This window comes from Dermacentor albipictus, chromosome 1 (assembly GCF_038994185.2).
Source record: "Dermacentor albipictus isolate Rhodes 1998 colony chromosome 1, USDA_Dalb.pri_finalv2, whole genome shotgun sequence".
Lineage (NCBI taxonomy): Eukaryota > Metazoa > Arthropoda > Arachnida > Ixodida > Ixodidae > Dermacentor > Dermacentor albipictus.
In genome coordinates, this window is record NC_091821.1 from 226,057,071 (window position 1) to 226,081,871 (window position 24,801).

Sequence of the window (24,801 nt, forward strand, 5' to 3'; positions counted from 1 at the left end):
GCCGTGCACGACGCTTCCTTTCTCAGCAAATCATACGTGCACAACATGAACGTCAGATTTTACAGGCAAGGCGAGATGCTGACAGACAGACAACACAATGAAAGTACATGAAAAGGTCACTACTTTTTTTTTTAATTAACTGATAAATTATACAGCGAAGTCAAGGGTGCGTTAGTCTTCATATCTATAATAAAGAGGAAAAAAGGAAAGTAAAGAAAAAAAATTGGAAGGTGACTTGTTACCGGTAGGGTGCGGCTCCGTCCCGGCGGCAAGCTGCCTCCTTTTTCTATATCAGTGCGGCTAGAACCCAGAGCAGTTCAAAGTCTAGGGTGATGAGAAAAACCAAACCTCAACCTGCCCGCAGGCTGCAGTGGGACACGAGACCAGCAAGAGCTTTGGTAACACACTCGGTAGCCAAGATCTCGAAAATGGGCGTAGGCATATTTTCACGGGCTCTTCCCGCTCCATCGGGCACACTCTCGCATGAACTCGGGAGCGCGGACCACTTCCGCGCGACCGTGTACTCGGTAATCAGGGACGGCCCAAGCTGAGACAAGTGCACGTGCTTTCCCCTCAGAACGTCGGCTCGTTACTCTGAAAACTAAGGCTGACCAAGGGCGCCCTCCCTGAAGCCTGGGCGCCGTTGCTGAGGTAAAGAGCGGGAGAGAAACGAACTACGTTCGCGTTTACCTTATGGCGCTGCTGGCCGACAGACGGTACTCTGGCTCGAGCGCGAGCAGGTGATGGGCAAGGTCGTCCAGTTCCGTGTTCACGGGCCTAACGAGCACTCGTCCCCGGGCAATGTTGGCCTGGCAGTCGTCGTCGCACTTGCCGAAAGGGTGGGCGCCGGTCAGCATAAAGTAGATCAGCATTCCTGCGACCTTCGTATCACGTGACGCGTGCCAAGCAGCGAGAATGCAGAAAAAAGTAAGCTGACCATGGTTGGGTAAGAAATAATAAGTTCATACAGAAACACTCGCACTCCGTCAAAGTTATAGCTGCTTACATGTAATAAATTGTGTTGATAGTCAGCATACGTCCTGTGTTCTTTCGCTTGTTCCTATCAGAAGTGATTCTGTTGAAGATGGAAGTTATAGCTGCCGGACTGCTTGCGCACTTGAATCGCTGGTTCACAGAAATTAGTAACCTCACAAGCGCTATGGAAGATGGCGCCGCCGGGAAATGGTGTTTTTCGCTCGTGTTAGCTTCAAGCTTCACTGGCGCATCTGTGTCACAAGTGTAGGTCTACAGGCATTTAGATAAGGTTATCGCAACATACAGGAGCCTGAAACCGTTACTATTCTTTTCATTTCTTTTCGAAAGTTGTTCAGTGTTTTTCTATGTACCTATGCAACGGTTTCAATTTCAATGTCATGCACCATCGTCGGCAGCCCTGAAGCACTCATTGTTCAGGACAATACCAAGGGCTCGTATAGTTTATTTCCCTCGCAGTTCCTTGTGCGGATGTGTCGCAAACGCACGCGCTCTTATGCCGTTCGCACCTGTACATCACCTCTATCGTTCCAACGAGACGCCGCATGAGGATTTCCCCACTAACATCATTGTGTTTACACGAAAGAGCACTAGTGAGATACAGGGTATGAGATTTCGCTTTCAAGGGCACGTTGCCAGGGAACAATGTCGGCGCTTTCTCAGGGGGAAGCGAGCACTACTCGACAAATTCGATAGCCGTGTGTGTTGGTCCTCGTGTATACACGTGGCAGTTCTTTTCGGACTGGTGATCTTGTGACACAGCTTCGCCGATTAAATAAGTAGTGTTTTCTCGGCGTTATCTGTGAGTGAAGGGCTTGTGATCGCGGTGATAATGACATTAGCACACATATAGTATATGTGTATGGGCTCGTGTTTGGTTACGGTCACGGCAACATGTCTGCGCACGTAACCACGTAGGCGCATTGTTAAACACGATATCTTTGTGGCGCTACGCACTTGGCACAGAACCAGATATCTGTTCGGTTACTTAACAAACAGGAAATAGTCAATCGAGGGCGTCCAAAGCAACAACAAAGGCTGCGTGTTCATGTGCCGTGGCTGGAATTACACGACGGGTTTGTGCGTGCATACGCACGTCGAAAGATGGAGAGAAAAAAAAAAGGGCTGTTCTGAGGAGAGGCAAGTCACTGCGCGAAAGACTCCGACTTTCTCTCTGACGATGATACAGCAAAGCAACTTGCAGTGCCATCGCAAAAAGTTGGCTTTTCAAGGACAACACGCTTTTCAAACGCCACGTTTCGAGCGATGCTTCGCATTGCGCTGCACTGACCAACGTGATCGCAAGATCTCAGTGCGAGCGTAAAAAATGCGGGTCGAGTAATACTTGCAACAAATATGCGTGTACTAGGACATGTGTCATGCGAAACTGGAGAAGCGAGTGGATGCGCCGTCAATGCCAGCAACCGGCGTCACTCACGGCTCTGGAATGGCGCGCCTGGCATTCCGCGGGCTCAACCGGTGCGGCGCCTGCCCTACAAGCACCGAGCCGTTTCTGCTTCTGCAGAATCGCCTTTCAAGTCCACGCTCGTCTGGCGTTCAGCGAAATGATGGGTATGTGTGTGCTCACGGAATGCCCACATGCAAGCATCCATCCCGCCGCGTGGGGTTCACATTGCTCTCGAAGCGCCTCTGCGAAGGGACCGCCTTGTAGGGAAGTTGCGGAATACACCTGGCGTCAGCAGTTCTAGACTTCCGAGTAGATAAGTATTTGCCAGAGCGCACTAAACATCTGAAAGTCGACGAAGCTCGACTGTCGTGCAAACTATTGTGCAACGCGACAGCAGTTGGAGCGCAATAGCTGCGCCCATTGTGAACGACGACTTGGGCAGTCCCTCTGCAGCCCAAGCGATTTGCTCCTAACAGGCATTGTAACCGAGCTTCAGGCGTTGGACGTACTTGCGCTTTCATCTTTCTTTACTATGGTCGATGCGTGGCCTGGTAGACGCTAGAGGACAAGTGAAAGCTAAGCCACCTTCCCTACAGCTTTCACCCTCGTCCTCTGCGCGGAGGCTGATACCTCATTGCCGGGCTTTCAGAAATGTTCTACGGGTCTCAAAAACAGTGGCACTTTTTGGCTGGTTTTCAATACAGGGTTTTCACTTCACAAACCACAGTATCTGACCTGGCTCACTGTGAACCCCAGCGCGCTGAAGCTGCAAAGGGCCTGCGACGCATCACTTTTCTCCCTCTGTGGGCATCCTTATGTGGTCAGCATTGCAGCGACTTCCAACTGTTACTTTACTTCCACACAGACCGGCTTGCCGATTGTTTGCGTTCGACCGCGTTAGTGTGTATCGTTACAGTGTCCGGCGCAGCATTCGACACGGCCGTCTCAGTCAGCACCTGTCTTCAGTGGTATAGCGTCAGTCTCTGATTCCTTTGTGCGATATAGCACTCAAAGACGTCATCTCACAGCGCAGTCTCCAGAGACGTGCCTTCTGGCAATGGAGATATCGCGCATACATCGCAGACTAGTGCAAAACAGGTGGACGGGCACATGGTGGTTTGGCTTCCGTAGCCTGCTTCACTGAAACTTTCTTTTCCTAATTTCTATAGCGACGGCTAACGCAGATAGGGCAGTGCACAGATGAAGTTCCCCACAGGCACTTCTCCGGGGTAGTAGCTGGGATGGCAGTGGCTGAAGCCAAGTACTACGTATGCGACCCGATTTATGACTTATCTTCAAGATTCCTGCTCCAAGTCCCATCGAAGTACAGGTTTTCGCATCACGAGTGAGGAAGAGAGGAAATTAAATTATGGGGTTTTACGTGCCAAAAGCACTTTCTCATTATGAGGCACGCCGTAGCGAGGGACTCCGGAAATTCCGACCACCTGGGGTTCTTTAACGTGCACCTAAATCTAAGTACACAGGTGTTTTCGCATTTCGCCCCCGTCGATATGCGGCCGCCGTGGCCGGCGTGGCCGGGATTCGATCCCGCGACCTCGTGCTGAGCAGCCCAACACCGTAGCCACTAAGCAAACACGGCGGGTAAGGAGGAAGAGAGGAAGCCCACACGCTTATGACTCTCACTGCTTGATGCGGACGTGTTTCTCGGACTGCCAGACCTGTGATGTATAAGAAATATTGCCGGAATTATCGATATTGCTACGCCTGAAGTTTAACAATGCCAGACCGAAAGAATCTGCTGACCCGACCCACTTTAGAGTCACTAGGGTAACCACTAGAACGTAATGAAGAACAAATTAAGGAAGGGTTGGGGGCCATCAGGAGATTTCACATGTTAACATGCCTACAACAGTGCGTAAAGCGATGTGCCACAGCTACGAAAAAGCTTCAAGTACAGATACAAAACAGCCTTTGATTCGAACAGCACCTGTTCGCGAGGATACAATTCATTGAACGCCGCTGCACCGGTCCCTGTCCTCACTACCAGCGTTGTTTTTCTTCTTTTGTATCGCCCATACGTTATTTTAGTAATCTAGGCAAAATTAATTGAATATCGCTTCTGGAGCTTTGAAACGTTGCTGGATACATTGGCATGTTAACCACCATGTGCTCTTCTGACTGTACTGTCGGCGAGCTCCACGAATCGAGAGGATGGCTCTGGCGTTGTCGTGATATTCAAGGTAGTATCACGTCACGTGAGCTCACCGTATCCCTCGTAGGAGGGAGCAGGAAACAAATTTGTCACGAAACACTGATGTTTCGTTTTTTGCATCGCGTCGTTAATTACGGCCGATTTGTCTACTTAGATGACTACATTAGAAGGAAAGTTTTTACTGTCCGAGTTTCTTCTACGTGAACATAACATCATTGTTATCTATTCCTTTGTTGATTATTTTTATCTAAGCACTGCTGTTTGTCAGTGCAATGAATGTTAGCTTCAAGTAGTCCAGCTGAAGGAAGCGGAACAGCGAATGTGACTCGGGTGAAGCGCATATAGCGAGTCGCCTAATGAATTTGAATTAATATCGAGAACTCATTTTGCCTGTGTCCAGGGCCTCCTTATTCATAACTCCATCCTTTTAATGTAGCTCTTACATCTATATTCCGTCGTCGCCCTGCTTCTTTGGAGAATCCTAATTCTTCGCCTTTGCCTCTCAGCTTACTATAGTCCTTGTGCCCTGTTTTATTATACAATTTATAATTGGCTGCTAAGTTACGCTTGCGAATTCTTCTGATTGTACATAACATGCACTTTCGAATCCCTTCTTTTCTCTATGTTATTGGCCGGTCGCTTTGAGGTTGTCACTGGGCTAAGTCCCATTGCAAGGTGTGGCCTTTCTGTTCTAGTTCGGCTGTAACAACCTGGCGAGAACGCCGGCGCAGATTCCTATCTTGTTTTGATACGGTATTTCTTCATTCCTTCCTTTATTTTCACTGGTTTGACAATTCGCAGTTCACCTCCCCCCCTCTCCCCACTCCCACACCCTCTTTTTTCTTCTTCGCTACCCTTCAGTGACAAGCAATATGTGACTAGGCTTCACCAAATGTATGGTCTGCCTCTCACTAGGTGCTTTATCTCCATGATAAGCATCTCCCAAATTTCGCGTATGTAGAACAAAAGCCCGTTTATGTGGCCATATATGATTCCTTTCGTTCCGTGCTCCATTTTGACGTACGAACTGCGGCATATTAACCGTACAGTGTGCTTTGCCTTACTGCCTATGCACGTTGCTTTTCAGTCTCTCGATATCCAGCCTTTCTCCACCTATATCGGATGTCATGCTACTATATACAGGCTGTCCCAGCTAACTTTAGCCAGAATTTAAAAATATGCAAATGCCACGTAGTTGGACAGAACAGAGGTAACGTTGTTTGCCGTCGCTTGGAGATAACCAAACTATTTTCTTTCATTCTGCCTAATTAGATCATTAGTCTTAATTATTTAGCAACTTCTCAAATATCATAATTAAATGAAAAGTGTCAATGAGAAAATTGTAGAGCGACATGAAAAACTCCTAATACAGCTTTTTGTTGCTCAATACGTGCTACATAAAAGTTTTCCCGAGCGTGAAAGCCCGCAAATCACGCGAAGTGCCTCGAGCGGCCAGTCGCGCGGCAATTTTGCATTTGCGAGCTTAAACAAAATTAGGCTAGTTGGATCCGACGCATGCTTTAAATCAGTGCGGACGACGATGGCAACGCTAAAGGAAAGGCACACGACGAGCTCTGTCTAAAAAACATAGCTTCTAATTTGTATTACTTTGTTTTCAGCGAAGCCGAATGAACGACCCTACACTAAAAAGAAAAAAAAAACAGTCTTTCATTAGGTGCTCGCAAATGCGAAAATCGTAGTCGCAGATACCGCCGTTCCAAAAAAATTACGAAGGAAAACTTGCGCTACGCAAGCGTTTTGCGCACGCGGCCGCATGGCTTCTCGTTTTCCGAACGACGGCGATGGATCGAACTGCTTGCGCCATCTGTTCGTCGGGTCGTGAACAGGAACCCGGGCGCTGCTTGCGTGCTACGAACTTGACAGTGCGAACCTTCGCAGTTTTTGTGAGTAAATAATGCGGACCCACAAGAATCGAAATTTAGGCGATGAGTTTCAGTCGTCTTCCTTTCATCTATGAAACAAACAAACACCTCCAGGAACATTCTTAGCTTAAATATTGATAAAAAGGTAGCTTGACTGCATACAAGTGAAGCAGTACAGAAAAGGACGCTAAAGAGTTTGACGCCGTACATATCGTTATAAATGGTACTTTCATACGACACAGGTACAAGAACAAAGGTCTATTGCGGTGTTTCTTACATTATTATTATTATTATTATTATTATTATTATTATTATTATTATTATTATTATTATTATTATTATTATTATTATTATTATTATTATTATTATTATTATTATAAACCGCCATACTGTAGAATGTGTACCTTTTATTCCTGTTTCTTGCAATATACATATGTGCATATATGTTATGCCCTTGGAGGTTATATATATATATATATATATATATATATATATATATATATATATATATATATATATATATATATATATATATATATATATATATATATCCTCCTTGGTTATGCCGCATCTCACCTGCGCCAGTGCGAAGACCACTAGATTGTTCCGTGGCAATTTAATAAAATTGATTGATTGATTGATTGATTGATTGATTGATTGATTGATTGATTGATTGATTGATTGAATTACCATTCGTGACATTATATATCGAGTCCAGCAAATGTTTCTAATCCGTTATGTAATCACCGCTTTGCTAACACGGACCTGGACCTTGCTTTAGTACTGTTGGATTATTTACATTGACGTTACTTCGCTGCCGACGTAATTGCGTGGACCTTCTGCTTCTTTTCAAACTCCTTCACGGCATCCTCACCTGCCTCGAACTCCTCAGTTGTACCATGCTTCGTACTCCGCGCAAGATCACCAGAGAACATAGACCTTTCCGTATTTCTGCCTCTCATCACCAACACTCATCCATACACAGAATACGGAGTCTTTATAACGCTTATTTTCATGATCACCGTATGTTTTATAACTCGCTGTCATTCTTTTCCGAGTTTTGCGTTGTTTCATAGCTTCACACATTGTTCAACTGCCTTTTCTCCTCCTTTTTCTTTTTATTGCGATAGCAATTACGTGGACACACTAGGCGCATTTCTGCCGTAGCCGTGATGTTCCGTATAAAGTACAAGGGCGATAGCACCGTCGCCGCGCGCTCTACGCTGTATGTGTGAGTGAGAGCGTGCGAGGGGCTCCAATGATCGCGGCTCAATCTCACCCGCGCAAAGGGAGGAGAACGGGGAGGAAGCGCGCCGTCTTTCGCCGCGCGCGAGGCCCCCAACGTTGCGAAGCCCCCTGGGCGAGGGGAAGGAGGGGGGTGGCGTTCTACTCCGGCTGCAACTACGTATGTGGCAGTTGCGCGCGGTCGCGCGGCCGCATCTCGAGAGCGATCTGCGCTGGGGGCAAAGTATACCTGCTTCGACGGCTCGTAGCTTCGTGCGTGCTGTTTGTTCTCGGCGCTGAGATTGAGTTGTAGTTATACACAGCACGAAGATCACTTCGTTCGCTGCTGCTGCCGCGCTTGCTAGATAGATAGATAGATAGATAGATAGATAGATAGATAGATAGATAGATAGATAGATATAGATAGATATAGATAGATATAGATAGATATAGATAGATATAGATAGATATAGATAGATAGATAGATAGATAGATAGATATAGATATAGATATAGATATAGATAGATATAGATAGATAGATAGATATAGATAGATAGATAGATAGATAGATAGATAGATAGATAGATAGATAGATAGATAGATAGATAGATAAATAGATAAATAGATAAATAGATAGATAGATAGATAGATAGATAGATAGATAGATAGATAGATAGATAGATAGATAGATAGATAGATAGATAGATAGATAGCACCACAAAAGTGCGTGAAGTACCCGAAATATTCCGGCGTATTGAAATAAATTATCGGGTTTTACTTGCCAAAACTGCGATCTGATTATTAGGCACGCTGTAGTGAGGACTCTGGATTAATTTTGGCCACCTGGATTTCTTTAACGCGCACCCAATTCACAATATATGAGCGCTTTCGCATTCCGCCCTCATCGCCGTAGCCTCTGAGCTACCCCGTTGGATTTAAAGGACATAGAATAAGCCAAAACTTCTACGCTCGTGTGCTAAAACGCCTGCGTTAATTCGGCGACGCCGTCCTGCTTGTCATCTGGACAGCCGTTCTTGTTGCACGAAAACGCTAAGTCCAGGAAAACCTGGCCAAGTACTCCATTCCTGCTCTACCCAAGACCCCATATTCACCTGAACTATCGACGTGTGATTTCTTTTTGCTTCTCCGTGTTAAACTGCCACTGAAAGGGATGCGCCACGGAGATACGGCAGCAACTCAAACAGCTGTGACTAATGTGGTAAAGTGCATCCCGGATAAAGATATCTCTGCTTTCTTTCTTGACCTCCAGCAACGGTGTCCGCGGTTGGTAGATGAGTCATTAATTTGTAGAGCCCTTGAAAGAGAGACGAGATGTTCCAGCACCGGAGCGTAAACTCAACTGACCTTTTATTTATTCGGTTCACAGCCAACTAAGGCCCTGCCCCGCTTGTGGCATCGCCTGACCTCGTCGTCTTCCTAGGGCGTTCGCGTCGATATCGCTGGCGCGACACGTTTATAAATAGAATGATTTTTTTACGAGTTGAAGTTATTAAACTTTTTCAAGAAAAGTTGCATCATGACGTCGCGACGCATCCACCTCCTGCTTACCAAAACTGAAATTGATTTGCATAATCTAGTATTGTAGTAAATTAGGGTGCTTTGATAATTTTTATAGGGTCCAGAGGGTTTGGACCATCCTTTAACGCAACAAAAAATACAAGAAAAGAAAGAAAGAAAATTACAAGAAAATTTGACGACGACATTTCTTAACAGATGATTGTGAAAGTAAAGTTAAAGAAAACAGCAAGGACAGATTCCGTGATTCGGGATTCCCTCTAAATCAGTGCTTTCTTAGCAAACATTGGTGTGGTTCGTGAGAAGTATCTATAGTTCCAAAGAACAGATTTATAACTACCTGTGTTAACCCGCAAGATATACCGTTGGTGCTCCTCTTGAAACTTGCATAATAATACGTGAAAAAAAAAATTTTTTAAACAAGTCTTGCGTATCGCGTCCCGCTCTGTGTGGTCTTCCTACCACGCGTCTCCGTACGTAGCAAATTTCGTTACGTGGTTGGATGAGTGACTTTTAAGAACTTGCAGTCAGGCCTTTCCTGCACGCGAGTCGTTCAAACAAACGTGGGAGGCGATGCCTAAGGAGCGTTCTTCTCCTTGGAACCAGGATGATCTGATGACGCCATGAACGACCTTGAAAACAACGCCGTTGACCCCCAAAGTCCGCATACGTCACACTCTGAAGTCAGAACGACGATTCCCCAACGCTGACTGCATGTTTGTCCTGTCACGATTACTGGCGCAGCTACAGTTTTGTCCCACGTGGCGTGACAAGACAGAGAGAAGAAACTCACATCTGCGTCTTACGTTTACGACCACCCGCGCACCCCGTACACGGGACTTCGGTGAACGTCTGTGAGAGGAGTTGCATTGACCCTGCAATTCAGACGGCCGTGTCGGAAGACTGGTAATTGACCCGGTTTAAGTTCGATTACCGGCCAATGAGTGCGCGGACAACCAAACTAAAGGGGCTGCTGATCTGTTAGCTAAAAGAGCTGAAACACTAGTAGTCAGGTTGTCCAAAATTATCAAAGCTTCCAGAGATGCTATTAAGCTTCTATAACTGAGTAAGCAAGCGACAGTTGAGCGTATAAGCTGGCCAGTAGCGAAATTTTGTATCATGGCTGCACCTCGCGACTAGCATGGAAAGTACCGGAATTTGGTCCTCCTATAGCATAAGATCTTTCCTCTTAGTGTAAGAGGAAATATATTTTTTAAAGATCGTGCTGTGGAGCTTTAACGCCTATAAGAAATGTATGTCACACGTATTCTCCTTCCTCCGCGGTTGTTTCAACCTGTTCTTTTCGTTTTTCGTTCCAAATTCAGCCCCATTAACTGCACTGAAACCGAGGCAATATATGAACATTCCGTGAACAATCAATGCGGCAGTACCGCTCAAAGGAAAAAAAAATATGAGAAGCAGACATAATTCTGCCCACTTCTGAGAACTGCTGTTGATGATGTACAGTACGGTCCACTCTTAGAGGAAACATGCGAGCGCGTGGCCGGCGGCGCGGGTGGCGCTCACTGGCGGCAAGATTTGCAAACGAGGCGGCGCCTGCGTACGGAGTCGTAAAGGCGGCGCGTGCGCCACTTCGACTGCTACTTCTGCGCCCCTGCACCAGGCAAGCGCTGGAGAGCGCTTCCTTTTTTTTTTTTGCGCGATACGATTTGTCGAGCTGCCCCTCTGCCTGCTGCTCGGCGGGTAATCAGCAAGCAGGAAAAAAAGAAATGGTTTTGTTTGTTGCTGCAGTCTCACGCCGGTTTTCGCCAGACTCGGGTTCTTGCTCGTTGAAGCAACGTCCGTAGAAGCTCCATAGTTCAGATATTTGCGATCTCAGTTGGACATACAGATTTATGAAATTTTTTTTCTGTTGCAACATGTAACACGTGCGCACAATGAAATAAGTTGTGCGAAACTGTGGAATTCTGCAAAATAGATAACGAAGCCTGTCACTTCCGCAACCTTGTGGCAATGCTCACGGATAAGCTAGTCACATGTTTTTCGCGTACTGCTCGCAGCAACTGGCCACTTTTGTTAAGAGACAAGGCAATGGAAGCAGGTTGCAGCTAGCATACCAAACTTGCACCTCCAACCATAATATGTCAGCCTATTCAAGAAGCGGGAGGCAGAGCTGGTATCAGTTGCTTCACACTGAAAAAAAAAAAAAGCCGGAAGGGTTAGCGCTAGAGGTGTGCAGTGACACGACGGCGCTCCATTCAAATAGGATGAACGATGTCTTTTTTAAGTCAGTCCAGCTTCGTTTGAGATTTTGTGTTTTCTTGTTTAATTATTTTGCCTGTCTTAAGCATAGAATCATGTCAAGCAGGGGAGCAATGTACCAACACAATACCAGAAAAAGTAACCCTGCTCTCCACGCGTCTTCGCATGCGTGTCAGCACAAGTCAGCGCAACGTGGGATTCCGAAACTTCTCCACAAGTGCAATATGGCGTAACGAGAATAAACATCGGCCTCGGAACGTCGGAATCACTGCTTGAAGCTCGTGGGCACTGTAGTTGCAGGTAGGATCGGCAATATGTCTGAAAGCAGCGTCAACGCGAGAGATGCAACTTGTAGCAAGTGTAAGGATTGGGGCTCAATCCCATCGCTTGTAGTCAGTTGTCAAGATTGTAGTCGGGCATGAATTAGATGGTAGCTGGCCCATGCCGTCGATCATCTTATCCACGCTGAGGACGTTGTTGAAGGGAAGGACTGTTTCTCATCGAGAACGAGGAATATGGGTTTATTTACAGTATCTACATAAGGACGTTGCAGTTCATCAGTCTAGCATGACTGCGAGAGAGAGTGCACTGAGCAGCCGCACAACAGTGGTTTATAAGTACTCGGTCCTCCCTCGATCCCAAGGTGAGAGAAACGTTCGACCAGGCACCGTAGGCGGGAGGGCGTACGCACACATATTTTCGCACAGGTTCACGGTCCCCAACCGAGGTCAGATGGTCTTCGCAGAACTCGGTGCTTACGTCAATAAAGGCGCATTTTATTCCCCGAGCTGACCCCCGCAGCGCGCCCGCCGGTTGCCCATTGTCTTGCGTCTTGAGCGGCGCGTGGGAAGGGGCCTGGAACTACGTTCCCTCGGGGACTCCCTCGTTCACAGCAGACCAGGTTGGCGGTGGCGGGTTCAGGCACAAAGCCTGCTTCGTCGCACTCATCTTGGCTCCGGCGACGGAGAGTCGAGGACGCACGTATTGTTCTCCACACACAGTCGACTTAGTGACGCCGTGGCTAGAGGTTTGCGGTGGCGTTCCAGGAAAAGTTGACGCCCGCTGTAGCAACTGGCTGGCAAAACTTGCACGTCAGCGGGCCGTTCTTAACACAAGATAGAAATTTCTGGTTCAGACGTGTTTAAGATGCCCATTGGAATTTTCCGCATTATTCCGGTGGTTGCATTTGAAGAAATTTTTCTTCATTTCTAGACGCAAAAAAAAATATTTTAACATATCTATTACACGGTGCTGCTTCTTTGTAGCATTCATACTCAGCAGCCCACATGGCATTAAAAACGAGAGGAATGTTTTTTATGTTTCATAGCGTAGGGGACTAATCATTTCATACATGATACGGTCGACACCTGGTGCCGAGCTGTTGCCACAATTGACAAATGCCTGAAGTCCAGCTATACTAAACAGACGATTGTATGCCTCATTTAGCGGACATCTGCGTTCGAAGTACTGTCGCTCTGCACGTTCTTTGAACCTCAGGGGAGTTTTCGTGTAGTTCGATGTACTTGAGATTTGTTCAAAGTGTTCGCCAAGAAAATCTGCCTGATCTTCCAGGCTGTCATCTTGTGTATTTACCACGGGCAGAGGGTGTGACTGCCAGCCTTTAATTTATTTACCCTGTTCCACACTTTTTTTTATCCACCAAAGAATAGATGTATGTATACTTATCGCAACTGTCTCTTCTTGCACGTCGACGTGTTAGCCTTGAAGCATAATGCACATGTCTTTTTATCCTAAAATGCAAAATGTCTTTCTGTACATTGAAATAACTTAAAAACATGATTTTTTCTTGTTCCGGCATAGTAGGCTGATAAGGCACATGACCGAAAGCTTCTTGGGACCGCACGCTCGCCGCTGTTATTCGAGCTCGCGAAGCTCTGTACTTCTGCACCGGAACACAGTCCTGTCGATAAATTGGGCTTCGCCCTGCAAGCTTTAAATTAAAAATTGAATTCTGGGGGCTTTACGTGCCAAAACCACCATCTGATTATGAGGCACGTCGTAGCGGGGGCACTCCGGATTAATTTTGACCCCTTGGGGTTCCTGCACCCAATGCACAGTACGCGGGCGTTTTTGCATTTCACCCTCATCCAAATGCGGCCGCCACGGCCAGGATTTGATACCGTGACGTCGTGCTTAGAAGGGCAACGCCCTAGCCGCTAAGCCACCATGGCGGGTCCCTGCTAAGCTGGCCAGCTTGTGAGTGCATGACATGGCTAGGCTTTGGTCAAAAAAAGTATGGCACGATATCCGTGATATTTCATTAATTCGTTCAATTAGAGCTGGGCGCACTCGGCGGCGGTGGCGACGGCGAAATAAATGAGCAACGAATGCCGCGGGAACGAAACCGTCCCCATATAGGGCGAGGTGCGTCGCGGTGGTATGATCCTTTTCATTGGAAAAACTGTGACGTGTTCGAGCATCGACGCTACAAGCGATTAGGCTTAGTTTGCACATCACTGGGAAGGAAACTGCACCAATGTTTGACAGACTTTACCACTCAGATATCCTAACAGCTTCACTTATCTTTGATCAATGATACTGATGAATGATTTTTATCTTCCGGAATTCACTCACTATAATATGTCCCAACAAAATTAGTTATTTATTCAGCGTTGCATAAGTTAAAGAACCTTCACTCAATAACGACGTGCGGATAAGCTGGTTCGGCGTCCGCGTATGTCTGCTTACCGCGTGCTCAGCGCATTCTCCCGCGCGCAGGCACATCGATAAAAAAAACATTGTGCTAGTGTCACTATATCTTTATTATTTAAAATAATATTACTTAGCAAGCAGTAACTTATCACGCACAGCTTATTCACTTGCGGATGTTTCGAACCAAATAACTCCCACCTGTTCACGTGTGGACGCGTTTCTTTGGCGACGGCAACCAACGAATGGTAACCGGTAAACACGTAACTGCTGAAATGAAGCTGTTTCCAGGGCGCGTTCTCGCTCTCTGTACTTGTCATAACGGGGAGTACGGCGACATCTAACTCATAAAGAACGCCGTGTGAGCCCCTGTTAGGTGAACTTCTCTGTGCCACGATTATTGCGAGGTGGCGTAATATAAAGGCTAGCTATACAATTATGAAAATGGGTATGTCGACAAGTGCTGCTTTAAATATGCCTTTTGCCTGGTTTGCAGAATTTAAAGCATGCACTAGCAGCAAGGGATTTTCTACATACATCAGTGTACATCTTAGAGATATTACAATAGACAACTAGCAACGATAAAGTAACAGTGAAAAATTCGCTGAACCAGGTGGTATCATTTCTATTCAAACATAAGGTGCAACGCCAAATTTAGATTAAACGAAAACCACATTATTGGGCTGATATTATTCTTACAGCTTCTTACACTTCAAGTTGTCAGTTCGCTCAGCCCCACGCTGCCATTCGCAGCCTTCTGGCTAAGGTACACCCGTGAGCAAAAGTAGACGGACCAGCGATTGCGCGATAAAACTCAATTTCTCCGCTAACTGAGAATGCAACTTGAAATTAAAGAGTGCAGTCCAAACTTGGCTTTGCGAATTTTCTAGTACAATCGTCATTTTCTGTTTATGCGAGTTAATTACGAAGAAATTCTGTATTTTCGGCGGCACTGTGGTCCGTGATAGTTTTGATCACGGGTGTACATGGTTGTGTCCATTTGGTAGAGCGAATGCTTTCATTAGGTGGCTGTCCGGGTTCAACTCTCGGACGAGCATAATCTTTTTTTTTTATCTACAATTTTTTACCTCCCCGAGAAACCGAGTGGACTTCCTTTCCAGCTTCCTGGCTTAAAATAGGCCGAAGTCAAATTTTTATTTACTTTATATATAGTTAATTGTTCGAACCTAAGTAACATACTCCGAGAATCTGCCGTTATAACGACACAGGTTACCAACACTGAGCAAAGCAAAAATAAAAGAAAAGCTCGTACTTGCATATCTGAAGCTGTCGAGAAGATCTGAGCTGCAAGCTCCTTTGTCATGGCTATAATGAGTTCTCTTGGACGCCAGCTGAGGTCTGTAACTGAAGCAATATATGAAATTAATGTTTTGTGCTACTCGTACAAAGCACGAGCGCAGCATGCATGATAATTTGTCTCGATTAGGGTTTGTAATGAGTCTTCTGAGTCACGTGTTAAGCATGTTCTTTCCATGCGAACTGTTGTGCCATTACCACAAGCCCGGATCCCGAATCTGCAAGATGCAGAATCTATCCTGCGAGCGCCATAATTCTCCCTTCACCAGTCAAGAGGCTGCGCCTTCGTGCGAGAGAAGCCTCGGCGAAGCAGCGTGTTCAAACGTGTTCGCGTGTGCCCGACAGCCCGGCGCCGCACCTCCCTTGCCTGGAGGTCACCGTGCGCGCCAACTTTGAACCGGGTGGCCAGCGCGGTCGCTGGTTGGACCCCTCGGACGACCGGCGTGTGCTGACTTTGTATTGGGCCGTTTGAGTGACAATGGGCCTCGGGGATTATAAAAGCAGGGACACGCCGCCTGAAAAACAGGATCCGCTGACCCCACCTGGAGAGAGGGTCGCTCCCGACTGGGGTGAGATGTGTCACGCGTTTTCGCCGGACGCCGTCGTGCGAGAACAGTCGCGTTTGTGTGAGCTCTCGGCCCCAGTGCCGATCCGTTCATGTCCTGTATGATAACCTGTATATAATGTATAAAGTCCCTTTTGTTATTCTCATCGACGCCAGGCTCGGAGTCTTCGCTACCAACGCTCTGTCACGAAACGGGTGACGAGCGTTACGGGACCACAAAGCCGTTATCGTGGTGCAGCGGTGCAAGTTCGTAACACTGGATGGCAGCTACGGGATTGACCGGCATCAGCTACCTCGGCGCGGTGAGTGCCTGAAGTTTACCTCAAACACCAGACTTTCTCTGACACAGGTTATAGTAGCTTAGGGAAGGATTTGGTGTTGCATTGTGATAACCTTGTGTGTTTCAAGCCTAGTAAGAGTGTTTTGAAAACCAGGGGATGCTGAGGGGGTAAACAGGGCAGTGTGATATACTTGCATATGTCTTACTAGTAGTGTTATAGTAGCGTACGGCAGGTATATTCAAAAAGGGTAAACAGCAGGAGGACAGTGTGAACGATGGAGAAGTACAAGGTGAAGGAACTTCTCGAAATTTGTGAGGAGTTGGGCATTGAGTTGGGCTCAACCAAAAGAAAGAATGCGATCCTTGAGGTCATGAGGACCGGGGACGTAACGGCTGAGGAAGCCGCTGAGGCCTGGGCGGATATCAATGAACGTCGGGAAAGGGAGGAGAAGGAACGTTGCGAGCAGGAAAGGAGAGAACAGCAACGTCGCGAGGAGGAAAAGGAACTTCGCGAGGAGGAAAGGGAGGAAAGGAGAGAGAGGGAGCGACGTGAGCACGAGCTTAAAATGAAAGAGTTGGAGATCCGAAATAACTCGCCGGCGCCTAGTCTCACTTCTAACGTTCCAAGAATACGCGATCAACTTCCACCCTTTGTCGTCGGAGAGGATATGGCCAAATACCTCGTGAAATTTGAGCACGTGTGTGAACGGAATAGCATTGAGCGATCCCTTTGGGCACAGAATCTGTTAGCCTTGCTTCCTGGGGAGGCATCAGACGTAATAACTTGCTTATCGAAGGAGGCGTTTGAGAGCTACAGTGATGTGAAGGAAGCGCTACTGCGGAAGTACAAATTGTCGCCCGAAGCTTTCCGGCAGAGGTTCCGGTATGCAAAAAAGGGTAAGGAGTCGAATGTTGACTTCGCGTTTCGTCTAAAAGCCGACTTGGTGGAATGGCTGAAGGGCGAAGAGGTTTACGACGACCGCGACAAAATTGTCGAATGCATCGCGTTGGAGCAGTTCTACCGTTGCATTGATGAGGATGTCCGGCTCTGGCTGCAAGATAGGCTAAAGGAGGTTAAGCTAAACAAGGCAGCAGAGTTAGCGGAAGAGTATTACACCCGCCGCAGCTTGCACAGCAAGGCAGTGCGCATAGAAAAAGCAGATAGAAGAGATGGGTTTTACGGGAAGCCCGACGAACGGAAGGAAATCACGCGTCGCGAGTTTCAGGACGACGAGTCCCTTCCCAAAGAAACTGTAAGGGATGGACAGAATGCATCTCAGAATGATGACGATGGTCCGAAACAGCGAAACGAAATGACGCGTTCTTTTGAAAAACGGAGACCGTTAACCTGCTACAATTGCAAAAAGCAAGGGCACATCGCTGCAAGCTGCCCAGAGAGAATTGCTTTTGCAACGATACGGGAAACTCACAAGAACATACGTCTATTGGAGCCCTATGTGCAGGAAATTAAGGTAAACGGCAAGAAGTGCCGAGCACTGCGGGACTCTGCAGCAACTATGGACGTTGTTCACCCGTCTTTCGTCTCCTCGAGTGATTTTACGGGAGAGTGCGTTAGGATACGGCAAGTGGCCGAGAAGGAGAGTGTCTGTTTACCGATCGCAACGGTTAGCATTGAAGGAGAATTTGGGAAACTTAACACCGAAGCCGCTGTGTCAGCCGCCCTCCCGGAGCAATTTTCCTACCTCTTCTCAAATAGCTCGGAGCAGCTGCTGAGGGATCACGGCAAATCATTCTTTGCCGACGTGGCGTACATGGCCCCCACGCGATCCAAAGCGCGCCCGCTGTCGAGGGAACTTGACTTAGCGTCGGGAAGCGAAAGGCGGTGCGGCACACGGACCGATCACGGTAACTTGAGTGGCGAGCAGTCACGGGAGAGGCAGAGCTCGGAGGCTGGCCTAGACGAGCGGGTCCTGGAAGTGAGTGGGAGTGACGCGTGCAGTGCTAGCCGCGATATAGACTCGACGCCGCAATTAGGCGACGCGGGCTCCGCACTCGCTCCGGTTTCCGCCAGCCGGCAGGAGCAGGCTGCAGTTGAAAGAAAAAGTCTGATTCGCGAGCAACAGGAAGATTGTTCATTAGCCGATCTGAGGAAGAGCGTCAAACGGGGAGTGGAAAAAAAGGGGGTTTCATTTGGCAAGGAACCTGGCTTATTGTACCGCCGCTACACGGATAAGCAGGGTCGCAAATATAAGCAGCTTCAGATTCCGCGAAAATATCGCCGGGAAAAATGAATGACCTCATTTGCTTCCTCAGTAGTATGTTTTCGGTCCAAAGCGATTTCAAGGGGACCATTCTATTTGTCATTATTATTGCTGATTATTAATTGTTTCTATTTTGTTATGTTGATGATTTGAAAACTGATTGTTTAAGCCTTGTGTGCTAGATCGTACACCTGCCTCCTGTTGCAGCGGGAGAAAAAAAAGGGGAAAACAATTTAGTTAGGTTGATTTGAATTATGGCCTTGTCTGGTGTTTGACGGGAGACAGAGGGCACTTGTTCGTGTTGGGTGTTGCCTTTTGCCGGTCGGTTTTGCAAGCTGCAGAACGACCAAGCGGGACCAGTGGCGAGAAGCAAGGTCTTAGGAACGACCCGAGCGGAGCTGGTCAAGGTGCCTTGGCGACGACGTGGTGAGCAGAGCTCCTGTCCTGGCGAGTCGGACCTGGGCACGTGAGGATTACCTGGCGTCCCGACACTGGACGTGAACTTGGACGAGCCTGACGAACGTGCGCGCCTGGCATCCGAGCCACGTGGAGGCAGCTCGTCCTCCCGGCGCCTTATCTGAGGGCGGGGATGCTGTTGTGCCATTACCACAAGCCCGGATCCCGAATCTGCAAGATGCAGAATCTATCCTGCGAGCGCCATAATTCTCCCTTCACCAGTCAAGAGGCTGCGCCTTCGTGCGAGAGAAGCCTCGGCGAAGCAGCGTGTTCAAACGTGTTCGCGTGTGCCCGACAGCCCGGCGCCGCACCTCCCTTGCCTGGAGGTCACCGTGCGCGCCAACTTTGAACCGGGTGGCCAGCGCGGTCGCTGGTTGGACCCCTCGGACGACCGGCGTGTGCTGACTTTGTATTGGGCCGTTTGAGTGACAATGGGCCTCGGGGATTATAAAAGCAGGGACACGCCGCCTGAAAAACAGGATCCGCTGACCCCACCTGGAGAGAGGGTCGCTCCCGACTGGGGTGAGATGTGTCACGCGTTTTCGCCGGACGCCGTCGTGCGAGAACAGTCGCGTTTGTGTGAGCTCTCGGCCCCAGTGCCGATCCGTTCATGTCCTGTATGATAACCTGTATATAATGTATAAAGTCCCTTTTGTTATTCTCATCGACGCCAGGCTCGGAGTCTTCGCTACCAACGCTCTGTCACGAAACGGGTGACGAGCGTTACGGGACCACAAAGCCGTTATCGTGGTGCAGCGGTGCAAGTTCGTAACAGAACCAAACGTGAAGCAATGAATGGCTTGTTTCTGCTGCTCGAGTTATAAATTATAGCTGAAATAGTTTAACACGAGATTTAGATGCAAGCACCAGAACACCCTGCGAAATCCCAATAGTGACTTCTTTGCGTAATTATACATCTATAAACGTACAGTACTTTCCAGGGGCGTCTGTCAATATAGCCAGTGTCGGCAGGACGGCCACTAATCATTGTTTTTTTTTCTTTTTCTTTTTATTAGCGAAGCTTTCCTTTCGAACCCTTCTGGACTTTCCTGACCATGGCTGCTGGATGCTGCTGTGTTGCCGAATAGCCCACAATTAAAAACCAACAACATTGAATTACGTGCCCGACAGTGGGATGGAATCTCTGGCCCCTAACACAACCTCCCGACGATGTAACCATTAGGCAACAATCGCACGTTCACCCCTCAACGCCAACTATCTGTTTGAGATGATCGTCGCGTGTATCTCATTGCATAGCACGGGTTTGCGGGAGCCCATGCCTGCGCCTCAGTTTCCTTCACTCCAAAGACGAAGTAATGAACTGGACAAATTTGCAGCATTTGATTAACCGCTTCATAAAAGATTCGTTTTACATAGATTTCAAGATGTGCGTTGGATCTGCATAATTTTTCAAGTTCCTTGCGCAATCGTTTCACGTGGTTTGAAAGCACCATTGTATACGCTCGTACAGGCTAACGTAAGTGACACGGATCAATGCAGCGCGGACCCCCGTAAACATACGACTGTGGCTCGGCCAACTAATACTGGTTTTGTTTTGTTGACCGCATGCCTCTTTTCCTCTAATGAGTAGAATTTGGTTGACGCGATTCTGCATAATGCGTTTTTCGAAGTAATACGCTTTTTATGCGAAATCGTCAAACGGCCCATTGAGCGAGAAAGTCGCCGTCTGTCGTATTTAGCAGCAAAACGGCACCTAAACTCGCATTGCCATTGGCTGCGACGCCACGTCACAAGCCCCTCGACGGAGTTCCCATTCGCTCTGCTGCCGCTACGCCTGCTGCCGTGCTAGCACGCCAGGTGTTGCGTGAGGGGAGAGGGCATCGCCGCGGCGCCACGTCACCCTTGCTCTCGGCACGAGCGCTCCTCGATGGAGCAGAGCCAACGCCTCCTGGCAACAGGCATGTGCACTCTGATTTATGACGTCATGCTACTTGGACCGAAATTTCCACTGTCAAGCCCGGCATGATGACAGCGGTGACGTCGAAGTCACCACGGCTTCCTCAGAAGTATCCCCATCATATTCTATGGTATACGGGCAGGGAGAGGCTTTCTGCACTTGATCTCACCCTCACTGCTCTCTGCGCATGCGCCGCGTTGTATTCTAAGGCGCTGTTAACCTATTTGAGGGGTCTAAGAAACTGTAGAGCTTGTAACAGGGGCATGGTCTAGTTGTTAGGATACCTGGCTCTCACCCAGGAGGCCTGGTGCCGTAGATTTTTAACGCGATAGCGTTAAGGAGCTCGTGTCGCAGAAAAGCCGGTGTCGTCGGTGTCGGCGTCGGCGTTTGCGGCGTTGACCGTGAGCGATAAATCACGGCAGGCGCTTCATAAATAAAAAGCAACTTCCAAGATTGGTCCGGTGGGAATCGAACCAGGGTCTCCGGAGTGTGAGACGGAGACGCTACCACTCAGCCACGAGTTCGATGCTTCCAAGCGGTGCAAACGCGCCTCTAGTGAATGCGGTGTTGCCTTCGAAACGAGCCGTGGAAAGTTATACTGCGGTGTATATCGGTAATTATGAACATGTAACGTACAGAAGTCACAAATACACGAGTTGCGAAGTGCGTTTCCGCTGCATTTCTTTTGCGCTTTCCGCACACGCAGAGCCATCTTGCGGCAAACACAGAAGACCCCCTCCTCTCAGTGTACGGCGCTGCCCCGACAGGAGGCGCGCCGCGCGCGCATTGGGACCGCTGCCAGGCGCGTCGCGGGACTCCCTCTCCCCTGACGACGCTTCGCCGTGCTCCCGGTTTAGATTACTATCTATCTCTCTGCCCGTGCCGATCACGACGTTTGGCTGGCGTAGATCGTTTCCCCTCCGAGACACCGAGTTCTTTGGTTCGTTCCGTTCGCTCAGGCGCACGTTTCGTTGCCGCGCCGAACGCTGCGTTGCTCGACGCTCACCGCGTGATAGGTGGGCACTAAGTCCGATGCGGGGCGCATCGTAAGTGATCGCTGTGCCGTAGCGCATTGTCTTATACCCCTTGGCGGGTCGACGGGAACGCTGTCGCGTCCCACTCTTGAAGGCGAAGCTTAAGCGTCCTCCAATTTTTTTCTGCGCTTATTTCTATTGCTTTATTATTATCATAATTATCATCTATTATCATTATTACCATTATTATCATTAGTACGCGTCGACGGGGTGCCAGGTCAGGTCAGGCAGACGGCGCGCGAAACAGACTGTCTCATCCCTCTCCTCCCTTCCGCCGCAGACCTCGCGCCTCCATCGCTATAGTAACGCGGCGCATGCGCAGAGAGCAGTGAGGGGGGTAAGATCAAATGAAAAAAAAAAAACTCCCCGTTCGGGCAAGGCAGCATAACGTAGAAGTGCTGCTTGCTGCGCCAGTTAGTTCATGCTGACACTTGGGAAAGCCAGCGAAAAAATTGAGACGCAAACACGACAAAAAAAAAAAAAGAAACCACAACGCTGGACACCAGCGTTGTGGTTCTCGCCTTTCTGTCGTGTTTTCGTCTCAATTTTTTCGCTGGCTTTCTCAGGTGTCAGCATAACGTCATGGACCGAAGAGCACAGGCCTTGTGATATCTAGGAGGCGTTGGCAGAGCGGGCTAAAGGGAACACCTGCTGCCGAGTTAGCGCGCCAGGTGTTGCGTGAAGCGAGAGGGCATCGCCGCATCGATGGCATGCGGCTTTGGCACCGCAGGCGGCTCAGTGGCTCGGGTTGCCCTTGCCGTTACGGTACATTTCTCGCATCGCAAAACTCAAAGAGCCACTCAGCGCCATTCAAACAGACATTAATGTGTTCGCATTCACAAGTGCTTATGCGTCATCGGATTTTTCGCTTCCCGGTCAACGCCTTATAGGAACGATGTATTTTCATATGGTTATTTCGATCGACTTTATAATTGAAATTAGATAACACGACTGCACAAGTGGGCTTTTACTAGTAATGGATGCGAAGCATTTCTTAGCGAACATTTGCGACTTTGACAGTATCTATCTATCTATCTATCTATCTATCTATCTATCTATCTATCTATCTATCTATCTATCTATCTATCTATCTATCTATCTATCTATCTATCTATCTATCTATCTATCTATCTATCTATCTATCTATCTATCTATCTATCTATCTATCTATCTATCTATCTATCTATCTATCTATCTGTCTATCTATCTGTCTATCTATCTATCTATCTATCTATCTATCTATCTATCTATCTATCTATCTATCTATCTATCTATCTATCTATCTATCTATCTATCTATCTATCTATCACGCGTGTCATGAATGACGTGAAAAAATTGGAGGACGCTTAAGCTTCGCCTTCAAGAGTGGGACGTGACAGCGTTCCCGTCGACCCGCCAAGGGGTCGACAATGCGCTACGGCACAGCGATCACTTACGATGCGCCCCGCATCGGACTTAGCGCCCACCTATCACGCGGTGAGCGTCGAGCAACGCAGCGTTCGGCGTGGCAACGAAACGTGCGCCTGAGCGAACGGAACGAACCAAAGAACTCGGTGTCTCGGAGGGGAAACGATCTGCGCCAGCCAAACGTCGTGATCGGCACGGGCAGAGAGATAGATAGTAATCTAAACCGGGAGCACGGCGAAGCGTCGTCAGGGGAGAGGGAGTCCCGCGACGCGCCTGGCAGCGGTCCCAATGCGCGCGCGGCGCGCCTCCTGTCGGGGCAGCGCCGTACATTGAGAGGAGGGGGGTCTTCTGTGTTTGCCGCAAGATGGTTCTGCGTGTGCGGAAAGCGCAGAAGAAATGCAGCGGAAACGCACTTCGCAACTCGTGTAATTGTGACTTCTGTACGTTACATGTTCATAATTACCGATATACACCGCAGTATAACTTTCCACGGCTCGTTTCGAAGGCAACACCGCATTCACTAGAGGCGCGTTTGCACCGCTTGGAAGCATCGAACTCGTGGCTGAGTGGTAGCGTCTCCGTCTCACACTCCGGAGACCCTGGTTCGATTCCCACCGGGCCAATCTTGGAAGTTGCTTTTTATTTATGAAGCTCCTGCCGTGATTTATCGCTCACGGTCAACGCCGCAAACGCCGACGCCGACACCAACGCCGACGACACCGGCTTTTCTGCGACACGAGCTCCTTAACGCTATCGCGTTAATACGTGTCATGTAGGTCATGAAACAACCGCCTACGTCTTGGTGCTCTCGCGTTCGTTTCGCTAACTTGGCACGTCCCGCGCACAATGCTTCACATAACATCGATTCCCACAGGGGGCGTGGCATCTGCCGGATTTTTCTAAAACTGATAGCTTTATATTCCAGTGGACTAACTTAAATAACATTCCAACTAATGTTTTAAGCCCCAGACACAGTGCATGAAAAACGCACGCGGCGCACCGGCGGCGTTCAAACGATGCCTCGGCAGTGCGGCCACACCTACTGGCGGCGCGCCGCTGCTCAGTTGAGTAAGGAAACAGCGGACTCTTTTTTTCAACTTCCAGAAGAACTTCTTTGCTCACATTAAAAAGACGAAAGTGCAGCGTGAACTGACAAGCTATTTCAACACTGTCGAATAAAATTCGTTGGCTGCGGTTTGTGTGGCATCGAGGGATGCTGCTCCGCATAACGTGTTTTGCGGAGCAGTATCACTAGACGCCACACGAACCTTTGCTATTGAGTTTGTAATCAAGCACGCTTATTTTCATGCTTTTTGGAGCTTGTTCTGGATTATACGATTTTCAGATGGTACATTTTGTTTTCCGGTTTGCGTGAAGATTGTATCGACGAGATTTCACTTATCTTAAGGCTTGCTTTACACACATAAAAAATATATTTTTTTCTATGTTTGGAGCGCTGCCCTTAAAACAGTGTTAGGGTATAAACCAACAC

General features: G+C 48.2%; 1 protein-coding gene across 3 annotated transcripts in view; it reads right to left on the minus strand.

Annotated features, from left to right (window-relative positions):
* LOC139054233 (uncharacterized) overlaps positions 1-24,801 on the minus strand; it is a 91,549-nt gene that overhangs the window by 11,972 nt on the left and 54,776 nt on the right. For 2 of the 3 annotated variants that reach the window (XM_070530943.1, XM_070530944.1), the window contains 2 exons: positions 15,384-15,475; positions 691-881 (listed from right to left, as the gene is read on the minus strand). In XM_070530943.1, the coding sequence (XP_070387044.1) occupies positions 691-881; positions 15,384-15,475 (283 nt within the window). The remainder of the gene's footprint in view (positions 1-690; positions 882-15,383; positions 15,476-24,801) is intronic. The other variant, XR_011511088.1, reaches the window with a different exon arrangement.